The 15,826-nt window shown below is 45.8% G+C and overlaps 1 protein-coding gene across 1 annotated transcript in view; it reads left to right on the forward strand.

Annotated features, from left to right (window-relative positions):
• Window positions 1-15,826, forward strand: part of CFAP47 (cilia and flagella associated protein 47) — a 2,216,809-nt gene that overhangs the window by 2,059,478 nt on the left and 141,505 nt on the right. Inside the window, exon 63 of the mRNA XM_069204610.1 lies at window positions 540-708. Coding sequence (XP_069060711.1) covers window positions 540-708 — 169 coding nt within the window. The remainder of the gene's footprint in view (window positions 1-539; window positions 709-15,826) is intronic.

The following is a 15,826-nucleotide window of genomic DNA, read 5'->3' on the forward strand; positions in this document are numbered from 1 at the left end:
TGGGGGATCCCCAGATGGTGGTGGGGAAATCCCTGACACTGAGGAAGCCCTCTGTCATCCCTGAGTAGGGCTGCAGTGGTGAGCCGGGTAGTAGAGCACTAAGTAGGAGCCACCATTTCCCTCAGTGAATAGCTCTGCCCTTCCCAATGGATTTTCATCTCATTATACTCCAAGTCACATACCTGTCCTTGAAGCATTCCTTTGTCTCCTAATGACAGCTCCCTCTCATACGATATACACTTTCATGCAATATTGTATCCTAAGGTTCTGTATCAATGTTTCCGTTTTTTCATACAATACAATTTTCCTTACGTTGGGAAGCGCACATGTATCGATTGGACCAAACTGTTAAAGTTTCTTCTTATCAGTTGGGATCCAATTAAGTACTTTAGCAGAAATATTGAATTATGTTTCATGGCTGCCTCCCCAACTACACGCACCTTGAACAGTCATAAAGTATTAATATAAAACAGCAATGCTTCAATGACTCTTCATTATTTTTATTTTCTTATGCTTTGTTTTCTATTGCTGTTCGGCAGGTACCCAGAACCATTCACTGCATGCTTCTTGCCTGGCAGCGACAAGGCATTTGCTGTGTCACCTCAAGCAGGAGAGCTTCTTCCACACGGCACTACGGGAACTCTTATTACTGTCGGGTTCAAACCTGAAATGTATAGCAAGAAACACAGCGCTACACTTGTGATACAGGTGAGTTCTCAGAGAATGAAACAACGTGATGTGCAGCTGTTCAGCTAATGTTTTCTATAGTGCTATCTTCAGACGTAAACTACGCTGCAGTTTACAGACTGTTCTCTTTGGTCAGGAAGGCAAAAAGTGATTATATATTAGTATATGACCTTCTTGACGTTCTGAGGATTGTGGTCTGAGATACGTCATCAGAATGTATTGTCTTTTTATTCCGCTACCAACTCGTCAACCGTCACTTGCATATTTTCTATGGCGCAATGCTTATATAGCCTTAGATCCCGCCGTAGCGGGCTCTACCGGCTATTAAAGGCCCGCTCCCCGCGTTAAATTCCCGAGCCGCAGCACTCCATTGTTTTCAATGGCGCCCCCAGCATTCCAATGTTCTAATTTTATTTAGAAAGTTGCCATGTTGTTGATAGACTTAGTGGCAAGTATGTTCTTTAAATTTACTGGTGCCTAAATCCCTGTCTTGAATTACACTGAGCAGACAAGGAAAGCTAGCTCAGCTCCAAGCAGAAATGTGCACATCGAGGAGATGCAACTTCCAGAGGCAAGTTTGAAAAAACAGGGTCTTGTGGTACACTTTATAGCACAACGTTCGAAGAAATTAACTACAAAGACAGCTTCTACAGGTTTTTCTGAGGGATATCTCTGAAAACCATTAAATAATCCAATAATTTATGGATTGCTAAGTGATGGTGAGTGTCCTCAGGGTTGCACTATTTATCACAATTTCCTATCCAAACTGACTATGAGGGCATGGGATTGATAGACAAAAAACAAAACCATAAAACGGGTTATGCGTTTTGACTTGGTTTATTGTATTTTTTTCTCCGTGAGACTTGGATATGCAGATTACATATGCTTTTATTTCACTGCTCTGCTCTAAAAGTTCAGCAAGACCTGTGGGCGCAAGAAGGGTAAACTGATCTTCTTACATACAGACTAATGTTGTCTCCTGTAATTGGTTGGTTTATTGCCATTAATTTGCCCTAGTGAAATGTTGGCTTTTTAGGTCGAGTGCACAAGCTATCTGTGCGCTTTTAAAAACGCCCACCGCACGCCCATCACTATCACTCGTTCATGGGCTTGCCATTCAAAAATCCTTTATCATTGGTAAATGCATTATATTTGTCCCTCCTTGGGGCAGTTTTGTTACCACCTTGGCCAGTGACCCTGTTATATGGATAATTGCACGTTTGCTGATACGTTTGACTGCAATCAAACTTCTTTTTCCTTTTGTGTCTCTCCTTTGCGCTCACGGCGGCCGTGGCGCTCGCTTATGTCAACTGTTTTACTTTTCATTTTCACTTTATGTGGCAAAAAAAGTCCAGTTAGGAATTTACAACGCTAATAGCTCTAATTCGACCAAACGCGAGACCCATTGCATTGCAAATGCTCATTTGTAAAACCTGCGCCAGCATCGATTGACGCACAATGAAATTAAAATATATTCGCAAACAAAAATTGTGAAAAATCTAGGGATTCATAATTTCTATAAATAGTTGAAATTATTGTAATTATATTTATAATTTTGCGTGCCTTAAGCGACATCAATAGCATTTCTTACAGGCTTGTGGTATTGTTGACAAACATGTAAAACTGTTGAAAAATGTTGGATCATACGCTGGAATAAGGAAAAGGGTTTTATATTGGTAAGGCTTTGTTTGCATTGAAAACTTCATTTTATTTTTAAGCATTCTTACTTGAAAACAAATAGGTTATTTGCAGCTTAAGCGGCAGAAACTGATAACTCAATATTAGAAACGCCGAAAAAGTTAGACAGGAACAAAAACCGACGTCTGATACTCTGTGCCTCGCTTTCTTCTCGCTGCCTTGCTCATTTGTACCTCGAAAGTGAATTGAACTGCGAGTGGAATTTATCACAGTTCATGCTGTACAGCTCATTGCCTGAGCAGACTCAGAAGAAAGTTACTGCACGTTTTTTGATGGTTTTGAGTCGTTTTTGTTCACTTAAAAACAAAATGTGAATTCTTCGTGCCTTCCAGACATCTTTGTGAACAATGTGCTTCCCCAAAATCCTTTGATGGTTGTAACTCTTGGATACATAAGCTGATGTCAACAGCAGTATCGTGGATGATGACATCAGTAATGTCGTCCATGATGTCATTTAACATCATGAGTAATGTAATATGGGATGCCTTAAGCAGTGCATGACAGGGGCACAAGTTATGGTTAGTTTACAGACCTATGGTTTTTACAGAACCGTAAAAAGCAAATTTCAGTCGTAAGTTACAAAAAAGCTTATAACCACTGAAATACACCAGTTGCCCTTAAATAAAATTACCATTACACTTGCCCCATCATACACGCTTGTGTGCTTACATATGACATCACTCATGAAGTTTTGCATGACATTATTGATTACATCACAGTGAGAAATTAACCTGTGCCCAACCATCTGGTATCTTGGCGCAATGCAGTCAGGCTTAATTTAGAGGCAATGTGTAAAGTATTTATGCAGCACTTCAAACAGTAACAAAGTGGAAACACACAACAATAAAACATTCCACACCTATTTAAAAATATAGAGAACATTTTAATAAATAAAACAAAATCATAACAAGTCAAATCCAATCGGTAGAACCGGATACTGCAATTTTAATTATTTCAGTGAAAATAGCATTTATAAAGTACAAAACGCCAACAGTGGATGTCTGGTCGAGCTGGATCGGGACGAAGTCATAACTTCAGGTGACCACGATGGAGCGTGCACCGGCTACAGGGACTCAGTTAGGCCCGCTGAACTAAAGTACCTTAAATCCTGGTTGCGCAGCATTGCAAAGTCCCAAGTTGAGCATAGGTCACGCAGCTGAGACAATGCATCGGTTCTGAGGAGCTGCGATGTGAGGTCCTGCATTGTCTTTGAGGATCCTATCAATGAGGGCTTGCAATGTGAAATTCAGCATTGAGGATGCGTGGCTCAGTGCAGGGGATGTGTCAGTTCTGAAGAGCTGCGAGTCTGTGATGCAAGAACCTGCATAAGTGATGAGAAATTTTTGATGCAAGGAACTGCATCAGGAAGGCATCACTCAGTGGCTGTTCCAAATTTTCCGATGCAGGTTGATATGGAGAATTATTGCAGCCGAGGCAATTAGACAGTTAGGCTTGAGGCTGCGCTGCACAGCAGAGAAGAGGCATCAATTTTGCTGCTGGATCCACAGATGGGCTACAGAGCACCTTTAAGCCCACTTCCAAGGGTTGAGGACTGGAGTGGCACCACTTGGCAGCGTAGGACTCACAGATGGCAGAATCCAGGTGCTGGAATCAAGGTTGTTGGAGCCTTCTGTCCTTGAGACTATAGTCAGGAAGCCAGCCAGCTAGCCCTTGGAGTCACCCTGGGGTCCTGGGTTCAGCAGAGGCAGGTCCAGTTCTTCTCACCCAGCAAGAGGGCAGCAGGTCAGCACAGCAGGACAGCAGTCCTTCAGAGCAGCAGTCCAGCAGAGTGGCAGTCTTTTCAGCAACACAGCAGCCCTTCCTGGCAGAGTATCCACATGTCCAAAATAGTTGGCGTCTGGGGTTCTATATTTATAGCTAGGCCTTCATTTGAAGTAGAAGCAGCTTCTAGAAGTTTTGCTTTGAAGTACACTGCCATCCTGCCTTCCCTGTGCTGTCTCCAGATTAACTACAGGGGCAGGACACAGCCTATTCAAGTGCTTCGCCCTCCCATCCAGGCACACCTAAGGTCTCTATTGTGTGTGGCTATCTAGAAGGAATACACAAAGCTCCATTGTCAGCTACACCCAATCATGTAACCCAAAGACAGGCTGCAGGCACTAAGGCGGTGATTCTAACCGCGGCGGGCGGCGGTCGCCGCCCGCCATGCGGTTACCGCCATTCTGGCTTTCCCGCTGTGCTGGCGGGCGACCGCCAAAAGGCCGCCCGCCAGCACAGCGGGAAAGACCCAGCAACGATGAAGCCGGCTCCGAATGGAGCCGGCGGAGTTGCTGGAGTGCGACGGGTGCAGTAGCACCCGTCGCGAATTTCAGTGTCTGCTAGGCAGACAATGAAATTCCTTTTGGGGCCCTCTTACGGGGGCCCCTGCAGTGCCCATGCCATTGGCATGGGCACAGCAGGGGCCCCCAGGGGCCCCGCGGCACCCCCTACCGCCATCCTGTTCCTGGCGGGAGACCCGCCAGGAACAGGATGTCGGTAGGGGGTGTCAGAATCCCAATGGCGGCGGAGCGCGCTCCGCCGCCATGGAGAATTCTCAAGGGCAGCGGAAAGTCGGCGGTACACCGCCGACTTTCCGTTTCTGCCCGCGGCTGAACCGCCGCGGTCAGAATGCCCAGCGGTGCACCGCCAGCCTGTTGGCGGTGCTACCGCGGTCATTCGCCCTGGCGGTTTTTACCGCCAGGGTTAGAATGACCCCCTAAATGGCTAAAGGAGGAAAATGCCAACTTTCTAAAAGTGGTATTTTCAAAATTGTACGTTAAAATCCAACTTTACCATGAGAGAGGATTTTTTTATTACAATTCTAATGACATTAAACATGACCTTATTACCTGCCCCCATTTTGAAATTATCACTTATGAGATGTGATAAAGTAAGCCCAATGTTATCCTATGGGAGAAGTAGGCCTTGCAGTAATGAATGTGTGCATTTTTGCGATCACGGAGTGTGAAACTAAAAAATACATATCCAGCCTTTCAAATAAAGTGCACCCTGCCCTTTGGGCTGTCCATGGCCTAATCCCGGGGATAACGTGTATGAAAAGGGAAGGTTTGGGTATGATAAAAGGTTCAGTTTGCCAGGTCAAAATGGCAGTTTAAAACTGCACACAGGTTACAATGGCAGACATGAGACATGTTTAAAGTGCTACTTCAGTGGGTAGTACCATCAGTGCTGCAGGCCCAAAAGTAGAAATTAATTTACAGGCCATGGGCAAAGGTAATGCCATTTACTAGGGACGCACAAGTAAATTTAATATACAAATTGGGTGTAAGCCAATTCTACCATGTTTTAAGGAGAGCAGAAGCACTATAGCACCGGTTAGCGCTGGCAGAGTGTAGAATTCTAAAGCCAACAAAAACAAAGTCATCAAAACAGGACATCCGAAGCCAAAAGGTCAGGGGGAAAACCACTCCAGGAATGTCAGGTCTAACAATCACTGATGACATCTCAACTGACATATGACAGAACCGATACAGCATCTAGAGGCACCAATACTTTGCCTTTGGCCATGCATAGGCGGTCACAGAACTAGTGCCCATGCCAAAGGCTCTGCAAATGACCATCGCAGGTTGTGCATGGCTTTTGGCTGTACACCTAGGGCTGATCCTCAACAGGGGTCCAAAACCTAGTGGTCATGCTTCAGCAAATGGGGACTGTCTTCAGGGACTAATTTGCAGCTCGGTCCAGCCCTCCCTGGGTGATAAATCCCTCATATTCATGTTATTTAGCCAAGTGCTGCGAGGTTTAATGCAGGCTCTTTTTTTTTTTTTTTTTTTTTTTTTTTTTTTTTTTTAGCATCCACAGCTCTTTTGATAGTATTCACAAACTCTCATCAGCTGCTGGATATATGTTGTTAATTTTCGTGTGGTCTGTGAACCTGATTTCAGATTTGCACAACCTGGAAATGAGTCAACATGAGTCCATGAACCTTGTTGTAGGTATGTGGTTTCCTGCCCATGAGGCTTTTGCTGGGTTCAGTGCGCACAGCATTCATGGACCACAAAAGCCCATGAAGAAGGTGCGGATCTAGCCTGCAAAACTGACATTGTTTAACTTGTTATTTTGTTCCTAGGGTGCTCACATTGAGGCCCCAATACAGACCTGGGACTTGACGCACTCACCTTCCCCACTTATGTACCATTTCCCACTTATGTACCATTTTGATTACTACGATGTGGGACTCAGTCCCCGTGTCCTGTAATATAATGGTAGCCGCAGCATTTTACCAGATGTTTCAGCCAGCCTATTAGAAAGCTTCGGTCCTGCCAACCGAAGTTTGGGTTCACAATCCTGGAAAGGATGATGGGAGAAAAACACACCTGCCCAAACAGATATGAATATTCTTTTTTGAGTCTGCAGATATCTGCGAAACTGGGTTACTGGAATTAGACTAAATAATGGTCCAGATATTTAAAAAATATAACCACTTCATGCCCACTTCATGGTAATTTCTCAAAGTACCGAACGGATTTACATAATACCAAGCAAACGCGCCCACGAGTAAAGTTTTGTTTTTATGCCTAGTTTGTTGTTAATTCGTTCAGTCGATTTTTTTGTCTTTGGGAGTTAAAATAGGAATTGTCAATTGACAGATCTCCACAAAAGTTTCACGCAGATGTATATTTTCTCAATTTCTGTCCCACCCCGCTATCTAATATTTTTAAAAGTACATAAAAAAGCAATAAATTGTGACTTGAAGCACTGAATATACCTTTGATGAAGAACCAGGTTTAAAAGTAAGTAACGTTTCCTTCATATATCACTGTATGAAAGGTCCAGGTCTTAAAGATAACCTTGTAAACTTTTTCTTGCAGCCATTCATCATGGAAAGACTTGTGGGCTGATATAAAGTACTTATGTATCATACTGTTGAAAATATGTCTTGATTGTTTTCTCTTTCATGTGTTTACACAAGTCCATTTTACACTTTAATATCACCAGCTTTTTAATATTAGCCTGGATTGTTTATTTCTACACACACTTTTGTAGTTAATGGTACATAACATATTTGTTGGCCGGTCGGAGTCGCTGCATCTGAGCCCAGCCAACCTATGTTTCTCAAATGAGTGTTTGAGATCGGCACCTTCTCAAGTGTTTTAAGGGTTTGCCTCACAGCGTGCATTTTGGTGTACAAATGGGAGCAGATATGCCAAATATTTTTGCAGGGCTTGGGTTAGCAAACAAACAGTATTTGATGCCATTTGCTGTTAATAGCTATGTTAGGTCTTGGGAGCCAGGTTCACAAAATTATTGGTGTGGCTTGAGTCGCAAACTCCAATTTTGAATACAAATTAGGAAAAAAGTACAGGTAGTGATCGCGGAGACCTTATCCGCTTGTGGAAGAAATGTAAGCAGTTTCAGCGAAAGATTGGGCAATGCTGTTAATGCCACTGCCAAATCTCTGCCCTTCCCCCTCTGTAAACGACCGTGCTTTTTGGTTCCTGTCTCTACTGCTCACCAGTGGTGGTTGTTGCTCTTTGATGGTAGTAAGGTGTAATACGTGCCCCAAGTTGTAGCAAACCAAGTGAATTAAAAATACTTTTTATTGGGGTGTTGTAGGGGGTGGGGGTTGAAAAAATGCAGTCAAGTTATGTATTTTGAAACACAATCGTCAAATACATTTGCTGAAAAGCCATGGTCTTGAAATGGCATTTGTGAAAGATTCAAGCACTTTCATGGAGTGTCGAAGAAGCCTGACTTATTTTCCCATGTTTCCACTTCCATTTGTCTGGAATTACCACAGATATGCCATAGCCAACTTTTTCTAATGGATTCCCTCTCTCCCTACCATGTGTCATGGCTGCCTCAGTCTTATGTTGAAAATAACATCCAATATGCAGGACCAGCATACTTTCATGAACATCACCATATATTCCAAAGATGTCCCCAATATCAAGATTAGTTTAAATACACAAGAGCCAGAGGCTCGCTATGTGTACCATCACTTATGCCAAGATTTACCTTCTACAAGTCAGCTCCAGCATTTTGCCAGGGTACCTGTAGGAGGCTGGCCCTCAATGCAGTGTTCAAAGCTAGGCACACTGTATAGGGGGTCAAGGGAACCACACTTTGGTTTACAGAGGTAACAACTAGATCACCTAAAGCTCTAATTTTTACGGTAGCTTGGTCGAGCAGTTAGTCGAATCTTGGAGAAGTTCAAAGCATTTGTTGTACTCACAGTATCAATCTTGCAACTCACACAATCAAAGGGATAACTCAAGACCAATTTATAAAAATACTTCAGAGTTTTATGTAATTTTTAAGACCAAGATTATCAAAATTGGTTAAGTACTTTTTGAGATATGAATTTTGAAGTTTAGTAAAAATAGTCTTTTTGTGCGTAATTACGCACCATAGGAACCAATGGAAGACACCTTTAAAAATACATAAAAATCGTACAGTTGGTTTACCAAGTTCTTCTTTTGCAGGTTGGTCAAGGTCCCCGGTGGGCACACTGTGCCAGCAGGAGAGGTTTGGACGACTCCCAGTTCCAGCTGGAGCAGCAGAGAAAGGTCTCTGGAGCTGGTGCAGGGCCTCTGCCGGGGACCACTTGGAAAAGGACTACACCGTTAAGTTTAGAGGTGGTTCCTTGGGGTCCCCTTGGAGTGTTGAGGTTGCAAGGGGGAAGGAACCCTTAGGGCATAGCAGGTTCTTTGTGCAGGGCACAGGGCGGCCAGGTGCAGAGCGAATCGGTGAGCCAGGAGCTGTGCGCAAAGATGTCCTTTCGAGCTGAAGGTAGGTTGGTTTAACGGTCGGTTGTGGGACAACTGGGGCACACTGGCAGGAGGTCCATGGTATTCCTGAAGTCCCTCAGTTGGGGCTTCCTCCTGGTCCTTTTCCAGCCACGGGGTGGCTGGTTTTCCTGGTGTCTGACGTTGGCACAGTTCAACCACTGGAGTGTGCAATGCCACCACACTTGGCACACATGCAGGGTTTGTCCTCATGGTCATTGGTGTGTTGTTGGGTCCAGCTGGGACTTCCAACTATGGAGTTAGTGATGTGATTCTTACTGGTTTGCTGGTTTCTTCTTTTTGCAGAGTCATACCTCCACTCTGGAGGGAGTTCCTGGGCGAATTTTGAAGCCTGGAGGTCCTCTGGGGTTCTTTAGAGTTTTTCCAGTTGTCCAGCAGCTCCTCAGCAGTGATTGTCGGGTCCTGGGTGCAGCAGGCAGGGTTTGGCTCATTTTCTTCGTGCAGCAGGCCCATAGTTCTCTTGCGTTGGATCTTCTTGGTGCTGGTCTTTTTTTTGTCCATTGAATCTGATTTCTTGGTCTCTGGATGCCCACTAAATACTGAATTTAGTGGACGTTTTAGGGGGGGAACCTGGTAGTGTCCAATGGGACACTTATCTTTGGGTGGCTACACCCACTACAATGACCACTTCCTGTGGGAAGGGTCACATCCCTATCCCTGATTGGCTATTTTTCTTCCATCTAAGATGGAGGAAAATTAAATGGAGTGTCCACCTCGCAGGCAACATCTTAGGGGTGGTACATGCCAGTTGGGGCCACTCCTCCTACCCTTTGTGTAGTTTCCTGCCTTTGCTCCTGCCAAAAGTGGAGGTTTGCAAAGGGGTTGACCATCTGCTGCTAGCAGCAGGCCTGGGGGTCAGGTTCCAAAGGAAGCAAGTCCTTTGAACCTCACCCCCAGGGCAGTGCACATGCCTGAGGGGGAAGGGGTGTTAGCACCTCCACCCAAGAAGGGCGTTGTTATACAAACCAGAGCAACAGACATCCTCCATGGTTTATAGATAGGGTGTCTGGAGGTAGCAGGCTGGATAGAACCAGTCAGAAACCATGCCAGGGTAGTTAGCTTTCTCAGGGGCTACATCTAAGATGACCCCTGGGTACATTTAGGGATACATCCATTACTAGTACCAGTTCGGATCTATCATTCTGAGTTGTTTGATACCAAACAACCCAGGGTTCGGAGTGGCCATCATGTACCTGGGAAACACTTGTTGACCAGTGTCCAGCACATGTATTAAAATGGCTACCCTGTTCACTCACTATCTCACAGGTTTGGCAAGGACACAGTGGCGGCATATTGCTCATGCAGCTATGCCCTCACATATGCAATGGTGCACTCTGCCTTAGGGCTGTAAGACCTGCCAGAGGAGTGTGTTAACCATAGTATTTCCAGTGTATGGTGGACAGTGCACACAGGCAGTGTGCCATGTCAAGTTTGTGTTTTAGGTTTGCACCAGTACACCTAGCCTGCAATGGCAGTGCTGGAGGCATCTGAATGCATAGCCATATGAGAGTGGCACAATCGGTGTTGCTGCCCACAAGTACCCCATGCCCTGGGTACCTAAGTACCTTTTACTAGGTACTTATAGTAGTAGCTAAAGGTGTATCCAATTGTGCCAATGCATCAAAACTGTTTTAGGGAAAGAGCTCTGGCCCAGGAAATCTGGTTAGCAGGGGGCCTGGGCACTACAATTCTAGGCTACATCATACATCAGGCAAAATGTGGGGGCTAAAAATTTGAAAAAAGGCCTTTTCTCACAGTACCTCCTTATACCAAGAAGTTCCAGAGTGTCACGGCCTGCATTTTGCTGTAGGTAACACCCCCCACACATGTGCCATGGGTGCCATCCTCCTCAAGCCAGTAATAAACTCCAGTATGTCATGGATATATCGGTACTTGCAGGCATAACACAAACACACACTCATTCAGTTGCACCTATTTCTGCAGTCTGCATGCAATTGAATGCTAGCATGGCCGCTACCCCTGCTCCGCCTGTTTTGACTGTTAATGAAGCTTTGTAAAATCAATGCGCCAATACACTATTCAAAAGTCAAAACAAATTTCATTGTCAATGATGGTTACCAAGCATGACGTGAACCAAATAGTTTTCTTGCATAAATAGTTTTTTTATTTTGTTTAACGTGGAATAAGAAGCAACCGTTCTGGAAATGGACTGTACCACTTTGTAACATTTAAAAATATAGCTTCCTAGTAATCTTGTCTTCCAGGAGTCCTTGAGGCAGTACTCGGTTTTTGACCAGCCAAACATTACATGCTGGAATTTTTTGTCTCAATTAACAATGTAAAAACAAACATACTGCAGTTCTCGAATGTGGTATTGTGGTACTTGAAAAACAAGACAGGTTAAATAAGGGGTTGGCTGTGCACCCCCCCCCTTCTCTCCCTCCCCCTCCCCCCCCAGCCGTTTTCACCCCCGGGGACCACAACCTCCTTTGGAGACCTCCCTATTGAAAGTTCAGCCATGCCCCAAGAAGGTGGTGGTCCCCAGAGCCATAGTAGGCCAGAAGAGGGATCTGCGCAGCCTCCCTCCCGTGTATTTGTTTGGCCTTACACTGGGGAGGTGAAGGTCCCTACAAAACAAAGGAGGGGGGGCTGTCGGCCCCACTCTTGGAGCCAATAATGGCCCTGGAGACTGCCACCCCCAGGGGCGAGGTGCCCACGCACGGGACATAGTTGTTTGCCTTTCGTTTGGCAGGAGCTGTCAAGAGCAAACAGGAAGTACGCTTCCAGCAGGTGGGAGCAGGAAAAACTTCTCCCGCCCTCTGGGAGCGGACTTTTCATCTGTTTTCCTGCCAAGCTGTAAAGAGGGCATGAAAGCAGATAAGAGAATTGCTTCTGCACACAGGGAGCATTATGTTTTGCTCCTTCCTACATGCGGGAGGAATGCCCGCTCCTGCTAGAAGGGAGGAGCTGTCAGGACTGCAGGGGCATTGAGGCTTCCCACAAGCTCCTCAACAGTTCACACTAGGTGCTGTGGATGATCCAGGGCACCCAGGAACAAGTGGCCAGACCCTGGGGAATGGGTTACCCGGGGCCAAAATTGGCAAGGGGAGGGGTTCATATGGCCCCCTCCCCTTCTTCTAATTGGCGGGGCCCCAGTGGATGGGTCCCTGGTGCCAAAATCAGCCTGAAGAGGGGGACCGCATGGCCCTCCTCCCCTTCCACTAATTAGCTGGGCCCCAGACGATGAGGGACCAAGTTGGCCTGGGGAGGGGGGGCTTATGGTCCCCCCTCCCCTTTCAGTAATTGACTGGGCCCCAGGGGATGGGTTCCCCAGGGCTGTAATTGGCCCGGGGAGGGGGGCTGCATGCCCCCTCAGATTGTCTATATATGAGGGTGGACCACAAAGTCTGGTAACAGGCCAGGGCCTGGAGACGATCCAGCTCCGCGCACGGCCAAAGACCATGTGTGGAGTGGGGTTAGGTGCCTGTGGGGGGTTGGTCGCACGGTCTGGCTCTCACCATGCAATGCTTATTACCCCCCATAGTACATCACTCATAACATCTTCTATGACATCATAGATAATATCACTGCAACATCTGCTATCAAATTATTGATGGGAAAACTGTACATTTGCAGGGCGGGAGTTATAGTTATCTTAGAGCACGAGTTATAGTTTCTTGAGATAAGTAGTACTATAGCTGTTAAATTTCTATGGTTTTGTGTGTGTAAAATCTGAATCTAACTATAATGTCCTTCTAACCTTTGTTTTTTTTTAGTGAATTTTTAAGTTTTTTGTAATTGTATTCCCTAGCTATGATGTTCTTGTAACCTTTGTCTTTTTCAGTAGGTGAGGGGGGGTGGGGGATGTGTGTGTGTGTGTTTTTTTTTTTTTGTGGTGTGCAGTAGCCAGTAGATTGTTATAGTTAGGACCTTGTTTCCATAGGAAAAGCGGTGTTTGTTTTCTGATAACTTTGGCGCAGTTTGATGCATCTTCACAAAAGTTTCAAAACTAGTTTGCCACTCACTTGAGCACCTGTTTGGGAAGGTTCTGGCTGACTCGTCAAGCAGGAGCAATAAAAAGGAGGGGTCCCAAAATGTGTGTTCCTTATGCAGTTTCCCATAGGGATTTTAGACGCGACTACAGCCCGAACCGCTGAGCTCAATTACACCAAATTTGGCAGAAAATTAGATCTTGCTCCAGAAAGATCTCTTTATGTAATTTGGTGTAAATCTGTTAAGTAGTATTGATGTAATTGAATAAAAAAGATTTAGATATATGTAGAAACGCGACTCCAACACAGTGAGTCCACGGATTCCCGTGCCAACAGCAGTGCTGTGATTGGCTGCCACTACTTCAACCAGGAAGTGGTGGCTGCTTTCTTGGAACTTGGCCCTAGTCCCAAAAAAAACACAATTGGGCAGGGTAGGAATTCCCTGACACCCTAGGCCTGGTGGTGGAGTCCCACAGGGACCCCACTTTGGGCTAGAAGTCATTTTTTAATTAATTATGCTGCAAATTTGCAGAGGATCCATGGATCTACAGCAAATTAATGAAAAAAAGCATGGTCTCCTGTGCTTGTTTTTATTTAATGTTCCCTGGTGGGCCAGGTCCGGTGGAACAGTTCAAATCCAGATTACCCCTCAGAACAGCATCAACAGCAGTGTTCCTGGAAGTTACACGGGTTCACTGGAAATCCTAATGCACTGCCATTGCCCCATCTGTGCTTACTACATCCAGTGCAAGGCTATGGACTGGAGCTAGAGAAGTGGTGCACTTGGCGGTGCTCTTGCTGCTGCAGTGCCAGCTGTCTCCTGCTTCCCTATATCCAGTGAACTGCCAGATGCTAGGACCAAGAGCAGTGCTTTGCTATAATTTGGGCTGGTCTAGTTTCCTTCTTCTCCTCAGAGCATCCATGGCGCACAGCATGTGTTTCATTTCTGTTGTCTTGCTCTGTGATTCTGCCCAAGTGCTGTGATGCTGCTAGAGCACTGCATTGTGACTAAGATACCACTGCTGCTTCTTGTGCTGCTTCTTCATGCGTCTTCCCTGGGCTGGAAAAAAGGGTGGGAAAATCAAAATTCGGGAGTTCAGAAGTGGAGGGTAGAAGGATGGGAGATTGACCAAGGTGATTGTAGGGAAGGAATGCGTGGGACAATTGAGGGCAAGAGCTGAGAGAAGATGTATGGAGGAAGAGGGAGGGGCGGGGGATGTGCCTGGGGTCCGAGACCTCTTGGCTTCCCAAAAACTGGTAATGCCTGTACACTGCACCTTGACCCTCACGCTGTACGCACAGCACCCCAAGCACAGGATCACAGACATACAAGCACGGACACTGCATCCATGTTCGCAGTGGATGAATACACACACAAATAAATATTGCACGCACATACCTACCCCAAAGTTATACAACATGTTACGATACGATAAATATACAATCAGGCTATTGCAGATATGCAAGCACACATAAACAACATCCTCACTGCATATTCACGGATTGTTACACAATTGTAATACGAGTAAGTGTCCCTTTGCCTTCTTAACTTTTGCCCATTGCTGACACTGCCCACTTGCATGCTTTCAGCACTATTACATTACAGGGGTGTCCTGGGTTTCGGGGGTATTCATAAAGAGCGGATGGGGGGGGCTTGTTTTGCTTGCACAAGCCAGAGATCATGCCTTTGTTCAAAGGGTAACTCGAGTGCTGTGGGCACAGCTGTGACTCCCGGAGTACGAGGGAATTGATTCAGGGTTGCCCATTGAAACTCGGGACCCAGAGGGCTGCAGGCACTATGGTGCATTCCCAGGATGGGCTGCTGGTAAGATAGCGGAACACGCTGATTTCCACAACATCTTCCCCTGTGGCATCCTCGGATATACTGTTAGACCTGAGCCCCCAGCTGCCACAGGTTTAAGGATATATGAGATGTGCAAGGGCATTATCTGCACACCTGAATACGTGGCCATCGCAAATTACACAAATGCTTGCATTGGTACATGGCACTGCCGTTGGGCTGTACACCTGAGCCACACATTTAAGGCATAGGATGTGCATGTGGGCATCAACATGGAAACCTGACACAGTGGCGATCACCGGTGTTGCAGGAGTGCGTTCTTACAGATGGTACATTCCGTTAGGTGGCACACCTCAGTCTCAAGCCACCACAGGCCTAAGGCTTATAAGATGCACAATGTCTTTAGCTGCACACCTCAACCACCTGAACTTGCAGCCGTCACCGGTATTGTACATGTACTTGTATAGGTCCATGGCACTGCCATTAGGCGGCACACCTGAGCCACTGGTTTAAGTCGTAGGAAGTGTGCGTGGACATTAACATGGAAATCTGGTTCTGCACCATTGCCACTGTTGCACTTGTTAGGTGGCACATCTAGGTATATGAAGTGTGCAAGAGCATTAACTGACCCCAAGGCCATCGCCGACGATGCATATGTGCATATACACATAGTACATGCAGTTAGGCAGCACACAAGGGTCCGCTACTATCACAGGCTTAGATAGGCCAGGTGTTTGGACATTAAAAACCAAAGAGAGGGCTTGAAAATGCGAGAGACTTTGAAAAAAGAAAAAAATGGTCCTGTGTATAGTACTCCCATCCAAATCACAACACAAAGAATACACAGTTCCACTCTGGGAAGGAAGATTCAGTCCCAACTACGAAGAAGTAGGGAGAAAAGAAGGGGAGAAAAAACA

Source organism: Pleurodeles waltl, chromosome 8, assembly GCF_031143425.1.
Source record: "Pleurodeles waltl isolate 20211129_DDA chromosome 8, aPleWal1.hap1.20221129, whole genome shotgun sequence".
Classification (NCBI taxonomy): Eukaryota; Metazoa; Chordata; class Amphibia; order Caudata; family Salamandridae; genus Pleurodeles; species Pleurodeles waltl.